Here is a 14,172-nt window from a genome sequence, read left to right as displayed (position 1 = left end):
AATACAATGATTAAAAAAAAAATGATCAAAACCGACTCAGCTTTGCAACTTTATGTACATCTCAGAAACAATTCTCAAATCATCTCTAATTCTGCCCACAAGCTCCACAATCGAGCAGTTTTGATAAGTGAGGCCCTGTGGCGGTAATTTACTCTGAGATGATAAGCCAAAGCCGTGCAACTACTATTATACGGCCCTGGTGTCAAACTCAAGCTCCGGGGGCCATATTGGGCTCATCACTTCATTGTATGTGGCCCACAAAGAGAAGTCACGTGCGTCGACTTCACGTGTCTTGGTAGAAGTCCAAAATTGCAAATTGTCTTTTAACAACACTCAGAGGAAATGAGTTGCAAAATCTGTTTCGTTACGAATCACCCTTTAAAAAATAATTTTCAATTTCTTGTGTATATGTGATAATATGAGGCATAAATGTAAACAATTTCAACAAATTATATGGGTTTGCTGTCAATCTACAACTACTATGTGGCCCACAACAAAAATGAGTTTGAGATCAACCAATATGGGATTTTAATTTTGTTTTATATGTGGAGTTTGCATGTCCTCCCCCGGCTGGCATTGCGGTTGACCAGTCATCATTGAGGTCAAGTGTTAAAAAAGGGATGGATGAAAAATGTATTTCCTGTATCTGTTTGACAAAATTCTGGCATCTGCTGGTGCCGCAATGCGATTTGGTGTCGAACCAAATTGGCTAATGTCTGCGCTAAATAGTCCTCCAGAATCGCTGCAGAAAACCCAACAGTTGTCCTTTTCAGGAAACAGCAACATTAAACACTTCCATTTTTGAGCTGACATCAGCTTATTCAGAGAAGACGTGTAACACACACTTGTGCTGTTGTCAGCAACTATTTCTGTTCACGCCAGCAACACTTCATTGGATGTCAGCCTCAGTAGAATACGAACATAAATACTGTTGAGACAAAGTATCCCTAAAGTGTATTAACTTTGCTACAAAATACAACAAAATAGTCATCTTATCCAACGGGGATGGACTAACACCACATTCCTATTCAATCCACAGTAGATACAAAAACACTTTTTTTTAGAAGGATAGTTTTTGACTGACTTTGTCAGAGAGGTAGGCTATTAAACTAAGAAAATATTTTTAATTAAGTGTGCAGAAGCCCTGCATCATACTGCGAGCTGCTTATAATATTATTTTTTCTTCATATTTTGGCTTCTGCATGAGTCACAAAGTGAGCCATTCGGCACGCAGCTTCGTATTATAAACCGAAAAATAACCAATATTATTGGATCTGTGTGAGAAAATCATAAATTTATGTATTCCAGAAAATGAATGAATGGACATTTTATTAATCCATCCCAGACTTATAAATATTTTTTTTAAATGTCATTAGTTTTAATGAGAATAAAAAGGAGGTATTATTTTTGTAATGTGTTTATTTGCCAAAGTCAAACTCTGGCTATGAAAATGAGCACTTGCTCTCATCTCCTATTGTCAAGCTGATCTGAGTGGAACACGTCTTAAAAAACTAATTACAGTTTCACGGTGTTGGCAATCTTTAGCTCTCTACAAGTAGAGCAAAAAAATGTTTTTCAGATCCTCAAAGCAATAGTGTGAGCGCAATTACCCCTTATGTGACACACCTGCTCCCTATTCACAGCTGACACCTTGTAACAGTAACGAGACACCTGACTCCAGGGAGAGGAAATGGCGCACAACTTGAACAACATAACACTGTTTTGTAGAAACACTCAAGTCCTTCAGAAAGGGCCAACAAGCTGAAAATGTCGAGGTTTGCATTTGCGTGTGAGGTTCAACAGATTCTGGCCTATCTTAGGCTTCACTTTGGTTTACTTAACATTGTTTTGTATCATTTTTGTAAATTACCCACGGCCATTTGGGAAAAACACATACTTGCATACATCTGCCTGTGAGACAAAGACATTATGCAATACTGTGTCTGGACTTTGGTTCTGAGAATAAGGTTACCGTGGAACAATGTGTTACAAGAAGGTGTGGCTTGGAACATGAAGTTCTACGGTTATTTATTTTATTGTGCATCCGGATCGATTAATCAACTGATATTAGCTCTTTTAAAAGATGCCAATTTTTTTTCTTGATTTTAATTTTTTAACATTTTGCAATATGAGACAAAAATAAGGTTTAAACATTCCCCTTCAAAAATAGACAAAAAAAAAATCGGCCGATTTTCTCTCTGTGATGATTTATTTTGTTTATCTGGATCGATTAATCGGCTGATGTTAACTCTTTAAAAGGCTGACAATTTTTTCCTGATTTTTATTTTTTAACATTTTGCAATACAAGACAAAAATAAGAACGTTGAAACATTCCCCTTCAAAAATGAATTAAAAAAAAAAAAAGCAGATTTTCTCAACGTTATTATTTTATTGTGTATCCGGATCGATTAATCGTCTGATATTAGCTCTTCTAAAAGCTGACAAATTTTTCCTGATTTTTATTTTTTAACATTTTGCAATATAAGACAAAATGAACAATGTTTAAACATTCCCCCTCAAGAATAGACAAAAAAATCAGCCGATTTTCTCTGTTATGATTTATTTGATTGATAATCCAAATCGATTAACTGGCCGATGTTAGCTCTTTTAAAAGCTGACAATTTTTTCCTGATTTTTTTTTTTTTTTTTTTTATTCTGACTGAACAGTTTTATAACATAATTTCTGCTAACACGGTGAAAACTCCGATATTTTCATTTGGAATTTGTACGAACCGATGATTTAATTGACCGTTTGTTTTTTTTTCTGTTTACCAAAAATCAATCTTTGCTGCTGCATGTAATCTCCTGTCAACACATTTTCAAGCAATCAAATGTATCTATTTCACCTAAAAGTTCTCTTCAATGAAATCTGGTACAGTATATAGGTTTTACAAAGACAATAATCATTGCAATATGACATATTTTAGTTTCAAATTCCAGCCTGCAGACAAAAAACCTGTATGGAAAAATTGCTTGTGTATGTTGACATGTACAGCCAGCATAGTGACATCAATGACACAAATGGCAGAGTGGTTTGGGGGCGGGGGCAAGCACTGAGGTCAAGTGGAGGTTGTTCTTTTTGCAAGGTGAAACTTGTTTTTGCAGTCTGTTGGTGGAAGGTACAGCGGGACATTTTGCACTCCCTCTGTTGACAGGAGTGTGCTGCCTGCAAGTATGCACATGTTCAAAATCAGCGCTGCGTTGATCTGCGCAAAACAACCTCTTGAAAATTGATTTTGAGAATATATACTGCCATTGTGTTTTGTTGTTTTTTTTTCTGCGCATGCCCAAAAGGGAAGAGAAGCTTTCTGAACATGAGAGAAATAATTACATGTGACAGCATATTTGCCCAATTTATTTTTAATGTACTGTTACCAAATCAGAAAATGAATCTTATTTTTTCGTTACAGTATTGTGTTTTTGTTGTGGGGTTTTTCTTTTTTTTTCGACAAATTTATTCATTTTAAAAACTCAAGGCAAATTGTGGTACAGTATGCATCAATCCATTTTTTATCAAACTTATTCTCATTAAAGTCACATGAGCACAACAGCACGGTGAGCACATGCCAAACGCATGAAGACCTGAGAAACTGGAAAAGCGACATGACTGAAGCTTCGGTAATTTCATCAACTCCCAAAGTTAATTAGGTCCAATCTCATTTTCCTCATGTAATTTCTAAAGTATATTACTGTTCAAAAGTATTAGAACAGCTGTGTTCTGTATGGCGTACAAATGCATTTCTGCATCAAGGAATATTTGACATCCGGTTGGGAACCAAATGGGACCACACAAAAACGGGGACGGTGTAAATGCAACAAAATAATCACGCAAACTTCCTTAAGGTATACCGCAAATCTGATAATTAAATTAATTCAACACTCCGGGTGTTCATTTTTACACTTCTAAAGTGTCAATATACATTCACACTACCCGGTGTTAACGCGTCTACGAAAGCGTTAAATGTTCAACATGCAATAGTGTGTTACAGCAACATGTAAGCCGTGTTAAGATTCACACTAAGTGAAACTGCTGGACTGCATCATTTGGGGCATGAAAGCCTCTTGCCTTACAATTGTTTCGAAAAAAAAAAACGTTTCTGAATTGTGATTACATATCCAGCATGGGACCGGAATTCCTGACTATTAGAATACAGTATGTCCCAACAATTGAAAAAGTTGATTGAGTCATGTGGATTTTCCATTGATTGGACTTGTCTATGTTCAGAGCATTGTAACTTGAGGCTCATGACCAAACTTGTAGATGAATCACAGTCAGCACAACAGAGGCGGGAAGTCGTTAGGAACAGGAAAGCAAATCATTGGGCATGGGAGTGTCGGTGGAGACACGCAGTCCTTGAACGCAACCCTTCATAAACAACAGCTTGAGAGGAAGCTCGTGATCAGGCGCCCTCACCCAATCACAGAGCGGGCGCGGCATGCACCTGGTATGATGTCAGCAATTTTACATTTTAGAATTTAACATTAAAAGTCACTTTAAAAGATAAGTGGGTTAATGCGAGTGAAACAAGCTGGAGTGTGCGATACTTTGATTTCAGGGAACAGACAGTGAGTCAGTAAATTCCTATTCTGCAGCGCTTGCAAGGGATACTGAACGTAGCATTTAAAAGGGAGGGCAGTAGGGGAAAGGTTATGAGAGGAGTTTTATTTTAGGCGCAGAAACATCAACAAAATCCAAATGCATGGTGAGGAGGCTGCTGCACTCAATATTATTGTGCGTTCTTGTCTGTCACAATGAGGTCAGACCTCGCCTGTGTGGCTGTCGGACACTAGATAACGTGATGTTATCTGATTTCGCTTCGGGCAGTCAACCGTGGCCTGCTTTCCCACACTGATCAATGCAAGTGAACTCAACATGCTAAGTCAAACTATACTTTAATGCAGTGGTAGGCAGTCAAGGCCATCAAGGCCTTCTCTGCTGCCATAACATAATCAAGAAATCAGGATCATATTCTTTACTTTGACGTCATATTATATCCTAGTGTTGAGTTTTTAAGTTAGAGTTTTGGGCCAATCAGAATTCAGCTAGCCTGTGTTGCCAGGCAGATTTCATAATACAAGTGGTACGCACTAATCATCCAAAGCTTTCAGATACAATCGTGCGGACGTCTGTTCTGTGTGAGTAGAGTTGATAGACAGTTGCAATAGCCAATCAGATCACGAGTTGATGACAGTAAGGCCTTCTCGCTGGTCTTACGTCGAAAGAGATGAACGCGTCTTGTGATTGGATACTCACTCGTGAGGGGGCAGCGCTGTTCGGAATCAACACACCAGCGAGTCGTAACTGGCGTCTGTTTGAAAATTTTAATTATATTTTTGCTTTTTTAAACCACAATGGCCGAAGGAGGGAATTTAATTGCAGATACACTTGCAAAGCCATTTTCAAGTCGGACCTTTCAAGAGAAGCTAGGTCGTCCAAACACTCAGTTATGTCTAAGTGTCTTTCTGGATATCATTTCTCCAGCCGTGGTGTCATAAATGACGGTAATATGAGGGGGATTTATTCAAGTCGGACTGAGTACGACTTCACTGATGGCCTACGTGTCAAATGCACGGCCCGTCACTGATTTAATGGGGTTGCATTAAAGTTGATGCACTTGAATGACTTCTGGAAGCTTTGATTTGCTGCGATCCAGTTTGCATATTGCGCATTTCTTGTAAGTGATCCACTTAATCAATAGTTCTGCAAGTCACACGTGGAGAGAAATCCTGAGATAGCCTCATTTTCCTGGGATAGTCCCACTGCACCGGGTTTTCCAAGAGGCTACTGACTTCATCCTCTTATATGCAGTTGGTCATATAAGAGCCACAACATGCCTGCAAGCAGACCTTCATCAGATTGTTTTGCCAGCTGCTTCAGTCAGGAATGAAAATGTTTATCGATGCACATAACTCTGGAGATTTTGCACCGAACACAAAAACAAGCCGTCCAGAGGTGAAATAAAAATCTTCAAACTTGAACATTTTGTTCTAAGGTCTGTCTTTACGGAGATTAAGAAATCATTTACCATAAATGTTTTTCCCGGAAGCCAATTAACGACCAGAAACCAGTTTCGACTACAGAACAAACCCACCTCGACTTTTATTACACTTGGCAAAACTGTTCATTGACGCGTCATCAATCAAACCGTGACTCCTCCCCCTTCTCTGTTTACTTCGAATGTACTTTCGGTATCTGCCAGCCCACGACGACTTCCTGTGCGCATGAGTCGAGCACGCTTCTCCTCTCACCCGAGCACGCAGTGTGCACGCGTTGACGCCGCGCGCTGATTGGCCGAGCCAGACGAAAACAGGCCTTTTGCACCAATCGCAGCGCTGTTCACGCTGATTCACGCTCCCTCCGCATGGACAACCCGGGACGGGTCGTAACAAACCAGCCTGCGTTGTTTACACCGCGTTAAAAAGAAGACGCTACCCGCTGCGCGGCGGTACTCCCACGAGAAGCGTGCATTTAATTTTATAATTCTCCTCATCACATATCCTAACTCGCTTAAATGGTCGCGATGTTGAGACGGGTGAAATCGTTTCAAATAGTTTTTACGGACGCGAAGAGTTTTTACTGCGGCGGGGACAGACTGTCCGGACGTGTAGTAGTGGAAGTGAACGAAGTGACTCGCGTGTCCGCAGTCAGGATTCTCGGTTTGGGATGCGCTAAAGTGGAATACGCCAAAGGCAAGCAGCGCTGTCGTCAGGAGGCCGAGTACCTGCGATATGAAGCCGTTTTGCGTCTTCGGGATCAACCGACAGGTACCAACATATGACGTCACACGCCCTACCTACCCTGATATTTGCGATTAATTGGATAATTAAAAGACGGTCGACAACCACGTGTTTGATAAGAGCTAAGAATATACAAACACGAGTTTCTGACTCTATTGTATTTTCATTATTGCCTGAAACTGTATTTAATGCTTATCACGTGTATTTTCTACTTCCCAGATGCCGATGGTTCAGTTCTCTTGAGGCCAAACAACAAATACGAGTACAACTTTGAATTCGACCTTCCCGAACAAGGGTTAGTGTTATATAATCTTTGTGACTAGCCATAAACGTGAAGATGCAACCATCCATTATTGTCATAACACATCACAAATCCTTATCTAATTTAAAATCATTGCCTGTTAATTTGTATACAAAACTTTTGCGTTAAATAAGTGGCAACAGGTGTCATTTTTTTAGTCAACATATAAAGATTGACAGACAATTTCCTGCAGCACACGTGATCTCTTTTGACTCACTTATCATTGGATTGGTTACCATGCTATAAAAGAAGTGTTAAAACATTCGCGTATGTTATTACAGGAAGCTGGTGTCGTCTTATAAAGGCAAGTTTGGGTATGTCCACTATTATGTAAAGGCCAAGCTAGAGAGACCGCAGCAGCCCACCCTTGAGTGCAAAAAACACTTTGAGGTGGAGGAACCTCTCGATGTCAACACACCAGACCTGCTGGTAGGTTCACTGAATAAAATTGCAATGTTTCCCAATAGGGTTGTGACATTGATTTTAACTCGGAATGTACATCTGCAGTGTCCTGCAGGTGGTATGAAAGAGAAGAAAGTCACCTGTATGTTCATCCCGGACGGCCAGGTGTCACTCAACGCCAAAATCGACCGCCGCGGCTTTTGCGAGGGCGAGGACATCTGTATTAATGCCAAGTTTGAGAACACGTGCTCCCGCATCGTGGTTCCCAAAGCGGCCATCATCGCCAAGCACACCTACCAGGCCAATGGCCGCACCAAAGTCTTCCGGCAGAAGTTGTCATCGGTGCGAGGCAACCACATCATCTCGGGGATGTGTGACGCCTGGCAGGGCAAGACAATCCGTGTGCCGAAGATCAAACCATCAAAGCTGGACTGCGACCTAATCCGAATGGAGTATGCATTAATGGTAAGAGTTTTAAAAAAATCACTTTAAAAAAAAAAAAAAGACCCCCGGCTTATAAATTTTGTCTCAAAACAGATTTATATCCACATTCCCGGGAGTGAAAAGCTGATACTTGAGCTGCCTTTGGTGATCGGAACAGCTGGTTTGGGGAGCCGTAGCAGCAGCGTGAGCAGCCAGGACGGTTCGGTCAGCTGGGTGTCACTTGCCATGCCCGAGCTCCCCAGCTACTGCGACGTCACTCGCGACGTCCACATGGATCAGCCGCTGACGCCGCTTCTGGACGACTTCGACGGTGACGACAGCCCCATCTTCATGAACCCTACGTCGTTCTGTTTCTCGCCGCCTCCGGTCTACACAGAGGTATGTTTGTACTGTTACGAAGCATTCACGAGAAGATCTTTTCCAATTTCTAACTGAAGATTCCACCATTTTCAGACTGAGGAGGAGTTCAACATCAACGCTCACATGCTGCCAGTGTGCTGAAAAGTGCTTCAGGGTTTTATACAACTCAGAGACTGTTAAACCAAGACTGATGGTAAAGAGAAAGAACCTCCCAAGTGTTGGGAGCCACGGCGGGTGGGCGAGATACGTGCCGCCATTGGCGTGAGCTGTTCTGCCTGCACTTAAGTGGCCTGAGTCTTCCCCGCGGTGCTGAGAGCTGGCGAGCGTGCAGTGTTCCACACATTCTGTCTCAATTCTATCCGTTGACGGTCACTTTATTGCTTCATTGCTTCATTGCGGTGGCAGCGCCAACTGCCTGCTGTTGGATTCTGGGGAGGGTTTATTTCTCCACCGTGCTTTGTCATTCCAGGGTCATCCAATAGACAAACCCTCGTTTTGCCTGTTACTTTAAAAGCATTTAATAATATTCCCTTTATTAGTCCCACAATGGGGAAATTCGAGATTCGAACCCAGGCCTCCCGGGGAGACTGGGTCCTGAACGCGGCGCCTTAGACCACTCGGCCATCCTTGCTTGGGTCTTGGAAAGGATTACACTTGACGGTAGATGAATGCTGAGAGAACCCCATTGTTTTGTTTTCTTGAACATTTTTTTTTTGCAGAGGTTCGTTTTTGAAAGTTGTTGCACTTTTTTTGATGTATTTTGCTGTACTCCTGCCTGAAGCGCTTTTTATTTGAATCTGATGTGGAATTCTCGGTGGGTTATGACGCGTGTGGAACCTTACGTTAGCTTAGCATACCCACATGCACTTTTCTTTTCCTGCCAGAGCTAAAACAGGATTTTTGAAAGGTCACATGCTATTGATCTACAAGCCATATTTTTTTCCACTAAATATTTTGCTCATTTAATGTTGGGATGATGGGAAAAATGTGCCTGATTTTCTGTTGTCCTGGACAATATTTCACTTAAAAGATTCTTGCTGTTTTGTTTCACAGTTAAGTGTTTTCAGGAAACCAAACCAAGATTTTTAAAATGGGTTGATATGCATCTTTGATACAGGTATTTTTGTATATTTTGATAATAAATTGTGAAAGAAACAAATATCGAGATTTGTCTTCTTTGAAATTCTTTTATTTTTTTTCGTAATGATAGCACTGCTTCATATTTCAGTAGTCTTGTGAAATTGTGCAAGCAAATATTTGACAACACAAAAACACATTGATGCATTAAAAAATATAATAAGTGGTATATATATATATATATTTATTTTATTTTATTTTTTTTCTTAATTGCACTGTGGGCGTCTGGTTAGCATGTACGCCTCACAGTCCAGAGGTCCTGGGTTCGAATCCGGGCTCCGACCTTCCTGTGTGGACTTTGCATGTTCTCCCCGGCCTGGGTTTTCTCCGGGTACTCCGGTTTCCTTCTACATTCCAAAAACATGCATGGTAGGTTAATTAGACACTCCAAATTGTCCCTAAGTGCGACTTTGAATGGTTGTTTGTCTTTGTGTGCCCTGCAGTTGGCTGGCAACCAGTTCAGGGTGTACCACGCCGACTGCACAAAGACAGCTGGGATCGGCTCAAGAGTATAAGCGGCTTGGATAATGGATGGCTTGTGAAGAGAGGTATTTGAAACTAATGTTATCATCAAATAAGTCAATATTGTACATAGGTTGTGTGCACAGTGAAAATAATTTGACCTTACCTAACTGGCATTATCAGCAAAGTGCTCAATCATGTCAGCGAGAAAGATTTTATTGCTTGAATTTGAACAGGGGTGTGTAGACTTTTTGGGGGGCTTTCGAGTCAACACGAGACTGTCGCTGTTCTGCTGCTTTTCTGGTATCTACTTTGTGTTTTAATGTGTTCTAATCTACTGCTAATTTATACACATTGTATGCAAAGTGCTTTGTTACAGCACCAGCTGTTGTGAAATGCGCTATATAAATAAAGTTGTATTGTACTGTGTTTTAGATTCACTATAGATAGATAGAGAGATCGAAATTGAATAAACCACGCACACTGAGGACAAGCAGCAGATCATTATTAAGTTACTGCTTTGAAAATTCCTCTCACATTGAGCAGTGATTGTTGCAATTAAAGATTTTGACGAATTGTTTGTTTGACCGGTGGTACTTTGTATCGTCTGCCTGATGGGAGGAGACTAAACGAATGATAAGCGGGGTCCTTCCGTGGTCAAGGTGGCTTTCCCTGATAAAAAAAAAGCGCTTGTTTGTGATGAACTAATTCTTGAGCCAATATTCTATGTGATGCGTGAGGATTTTGTTTTGTATTTGCTCGTGAGGAAGTTGTTCAAGGAAATGATAGTGAAGGTGAGAATGGATTCTGTGAGTGACATGAGGCTCTGTTAGTAAAAATATTTTTAATGACGTTAAAATTTCCTGAGAAGATACAGCATAAGCATTATTTATTATGCCTCGCATGCGTTCTTTTTGCTGCCGGATGGAAACATGCAAAAACAAGGATTCTCTTTAATTCCCTGTTCTGGACTGCTGGTACTATCGTCTGTTAACTTTGCAGAGTGACAAGCTGTTTATCTCCCAAATTTCAAAAGTAGCTCTGCCTCTGCGTCTTCACTGCTTTGTGTTGAAATGCTTTTAGGCACCCGTGGGCAAACTACGGCCCGGGGGCCATAAACGGCCCGTTAAACGTTTTAATCCAGCCCGCCAAACTTGAAAAAAAATGAAATGAATAAACTTTGTTATTGTTTTATTTTCTAAATACTGTGGTTTTTCCAAGACATATATTTTGTTGTAATTCTTTTGTTCACTTTCATTTCAAATTAAATGTAATTTTTTTTCTCCGATGCGGAACACTCCATCCATCTCCTCCTGGTCTTGCCCCTTTGTCAAATTTTAGAACCCATTGTGGCCCGCCAATCAAAAAGTTTGCCCACCACTGCTTTAAGGGATTACAATCTTTCAGGCTTGAATGGTCTAAAGTTGCTGGTTACTTTTAGACACAGCTGAGCCACTAACTAACTAAGCATTAAAGCACCGTCATATTTTGGGTGAATTACTCTCATAGAGAATTTGTCATTGCTAGAGTTGGGCACAAAATGAATAAAAGTTCAATTTAGGCGACTGGACATTTTGGTTGTTGAGGACATTTCACCTACTGTAAAATACAAAAAGGCTTATACAGTGTACTGTAAATCTTTGGTGTAAGGTTCCACTATTTATGTCTCTGGTGGGTGTGTTGCCTGACGTTGCTGACTGGTGATTGCATCGCTAGTATTCATTCGCCTAAATGCCTGAGACCGAGGATATGTGAGGACCTTTCTCGTTTGACGAAAGTGGCTTCAACAACATTGCTGACTTTCTAGCCTCTGGGGATTTTTGTCCTTGGGGTGACTCATCTCGTCCGATTGTTTGAAGTGCATAGGAATGTTATGTTTGGAGAAATTTCCTCTTACTTTACCAGACAAACTGGCCACATCGGAGATCACCACATTCCACTTTGGGTTTTTATCAGAGGCATCACGGCATTCCTTTCTCAGATAAGAAAGTTGACTTGACGTGGACAAAAAAAGGCAGCATGCAACTCATAAATCTTATTTTGTTACTCAAGGGATTACGTGCATGGTGGGAATGCGGATGCTTCAGTTTTCATATTCCTGATTGTTGCTATTTTGTTGTAATGTACACTTACAATTATTTTTTTGTTATGATAACATTTGCAAATATTGACTTTTGCAAATTTCCAGTAAAAATTGATTTTATTTATTTTTTCCCAAATTTATTGAAATAAAGTTAGTCAAAACTTTTGACCACAATTGGATTAAAAAACCTGAACTAAGAAGTGTAAAGCAGATGCACCAGATTCAGATTATTCTAGTACAATATGCTGCAAAATCAAATAAATAAAATACATATTGTTTTCACTCGTAAAATATTGCATGTTATCGCTGTCCCCACTCCAGTTCCCTCACACATCCCCAAAATATGCGTCACAATAATTCTAAAGTGCTCATAAGCAAGATTCTTTGTCTATATGTGCCCTGTGATTGGCAACCAGTTCAAGGTCAGCCGGGCTCCAGTTACCCGTCACACTAATGAGGACAGGCAGTATAGAACATAGCTGGACAGACGATCTTGTTACTTATTTTGGTTTGGATTCCAGCTCATGAGGACTTGATTGCGAACCCTTGCATTTAACGACCGCTTAATCCTTCACTGGAAATAATAAGCGAAACCAAACAAAGATTAGACGTCCACAACGATCAGGATGAATTTGGGACCATCCGTCTTTATAAAACTGTTGGACTTGCATTCTCGTCTCTGCCACAGCTTGATCAGGTTGAGGGTGAGGCTTTATATCGAAACTTGTATAAAGATGAAAAAGATTACAAAAGTATGAAAAGGCTGAGCTTCATTAGTCCACGGTTAGACAAATTGTCCCTAAAAGGAGAAAGTTTAGCACTGTGGCTTCTCTTCCAAGGAGTGTAAAGACGACTGCAAGAGCACTGCGCAGAATGCTCAATAGGATTATTAAAAAAAACAACAGAACTCACTTGATTGCACTTGGATTTTCTGTGAACTGACGAAACAAGTGTTGAATCTTTTCAGCGTACCACACAATTTTTAAATGTCATCCATTTGTGAAGGATGCAGGGAGCATCATGGAATGGGCACGCTTTGCTAACTCAGGGCTTGGACATCAATGGAATTTTTTTAAACGTTTTTTTTCAAGGTATTTTGCAAAAGACTTTAATCTCAGCTGTCCATACGTCAAAACTCAAAAGGAGATAAATGTCACAACTAGATAATGATAGAAAACAACCACTTTGGTTTGCTTATTTTCCTTCTCCCTGTTCTGCTAATGGTTACCTGCTAAGCCCAATAAATATGTGAAAATATTAATTTCAAGCAGGATGATTATTCTTGTGGTCCTTTCTTCTAGCTGTCATAGCAACCGCAAGATCAAAACAATACAGTACCTCTGTGTGTGCAGTGCACAACAGGTGTAAAAATAAGGTGAAGGGTTGTGGGAGAGAGGAGAGACCTTCGTGGGTGAATGGAGTCACATGTCAGCTTTCCAAGAAAGACGAGCAGTGGAAGGCAGACCCTTTCCCAAATTTAGGCTTCCATTAGCGCTGTTGACAATTGCATAACACAATCATATCACATCAACAAATTTGAACTAAAAATGGATCAACACAATTTACAGACTTGGAGAACTCATTTCAATTGTGATGTTTGCGCCACTGCCGTGTACTCGTATATTGAAAATGGCAATAGAGGGAAATGTCACGGGGCCAACAGGGTAAGTCACCCACCTGCCATCTAATTAGGAACAATTAATAATCCTGCAAAACAATGTGCTACACTTTTAAGACAGATGACACCACTGTGCTCTTTGACCCCAGCTATGGAAGGAATTTTAGTTTTAAGCAGTGTTGCATTATGCAGTCAAGGCCATTTGTGTAAACCAGCCACATAGTGGGGAAACCCATTGGAGGTTTTTTTTTTGAGGAAGAGCAGTTAAGTGTTGCAAGTTTCCATTAGCACAAGTCAGCCATCTTGAGAAATTGAAAGAATTTCTGCAACTGAACTTTCAATGACAGTGAGCAGGATTTGCTATGCCGTTTTTAACTTTCATTGGGTTACGCACAGCATAGAATTTAGCTTTCTTTTTTAAATCCATATGGTGCCGAGTATCGTTCGTCGTTACATTTGACATGGAAAACCCCAAAGCAAGAATTGACAGCAGTAATTTCTCCACCAAATTGAATGTTCAATCCTGTACTGGGTCATACCTTAAATTTGTAACCTTGCCGGTACAACTTTGGATGTGCACTGCCACTTGCTGGACAGACAACTGAACTACCTGAGATGTAGAGAGAG

At 40.5% G+C, this 14,172-nt stretch overlaps 1 protein-coding gene across 2 annotated transcripts; it reads left to right on the top strand.

The window, feature by feature from the left end:
* The first annotated feature begins 6,250 nt into the window (after window positions 1-6,250).
* LOC148321207 (thioredoxin-interacting protein-like) lies at window positions 6,251-9,404 on the top strand. 2 transcript variants are annotated; one of them, XM_088319519.1, is made up of 6 exons: window positions 6,251-6,765; window positions 6,958-7,033; window positions 7,321-7,468; window positions 7,547-7,906; window positions 7,979-8,263; window positions 8,323-9,404. In XM_088319519.1, exons 1-6 carry the CDS (start codon window positions 6,513-6,515, stop codon window positions 8,341-8,343), a joined length of 1,143 nt encoding a protein of 380 aa, XP_088175645.1. In that variant the 5' UTR covers window positions 6,251-6,512; the 3' UTR covers window positions 8,344-9,404. The 2 variants fall into 2 exon arrangements, with proteins under 2 accessions (XP_088175645.1, XP_088175644.1); XM_088319518.1 differs by having other exon boundaries at window positions 6,256-6,765; window positions 8,339-9,404.
* The last annotated feature ends 4,768 nt before the right edge of the window (window positions 9,405-14,172 follow it).

Source organism: Idiotropiscis lumnitzeri, chromosome 16 (assembly GCF_059441095.1).
Source record: "Idiotropiscis lumnitzeri isolate Australia: NSW breed Sydney's pygmy pipehorse chromosome 16, RoL_Ilum_1.0, whole genome shotgun sequence".
NCBI lineage: Eukaryota > Metazoa > Chordata > Actinopteri > Syngnathiformes > Syngnathidae > Idiotropiscis > Idiotropiscis lumnitzeri.
The sequence above is the reverse complement of the archived record's forward strand: the minus strand, read 5'-3'. Positions and strand labels throughout refer to the sequence as shown.

Excerpts from the sequence above, each read along its gene's own strand:
- LOC148321207 (XM_088319518.1), top strand. The coding sequence starts at position 6,513 with ATGGTCGCGATGTTGAGACGGGTGAAATCGTTTCAAATAGTTTTTACG. Across the intron at positions 7,469-7,546 it reads TCAACACACCAGACCTGCTG|TGTCCTGCAGGTGGTATGAA; the intron begins GTAGGTTCACTG and ends GTACATCTGCAG. Across the intron at positions 8,264-8,338 it reads CGCCTCCGGTCTACACAGAG|ACTGAGGAGGAGTTCAACAT; the intron begins GTATGTTTGTAC and ends CACCATTTTCAG.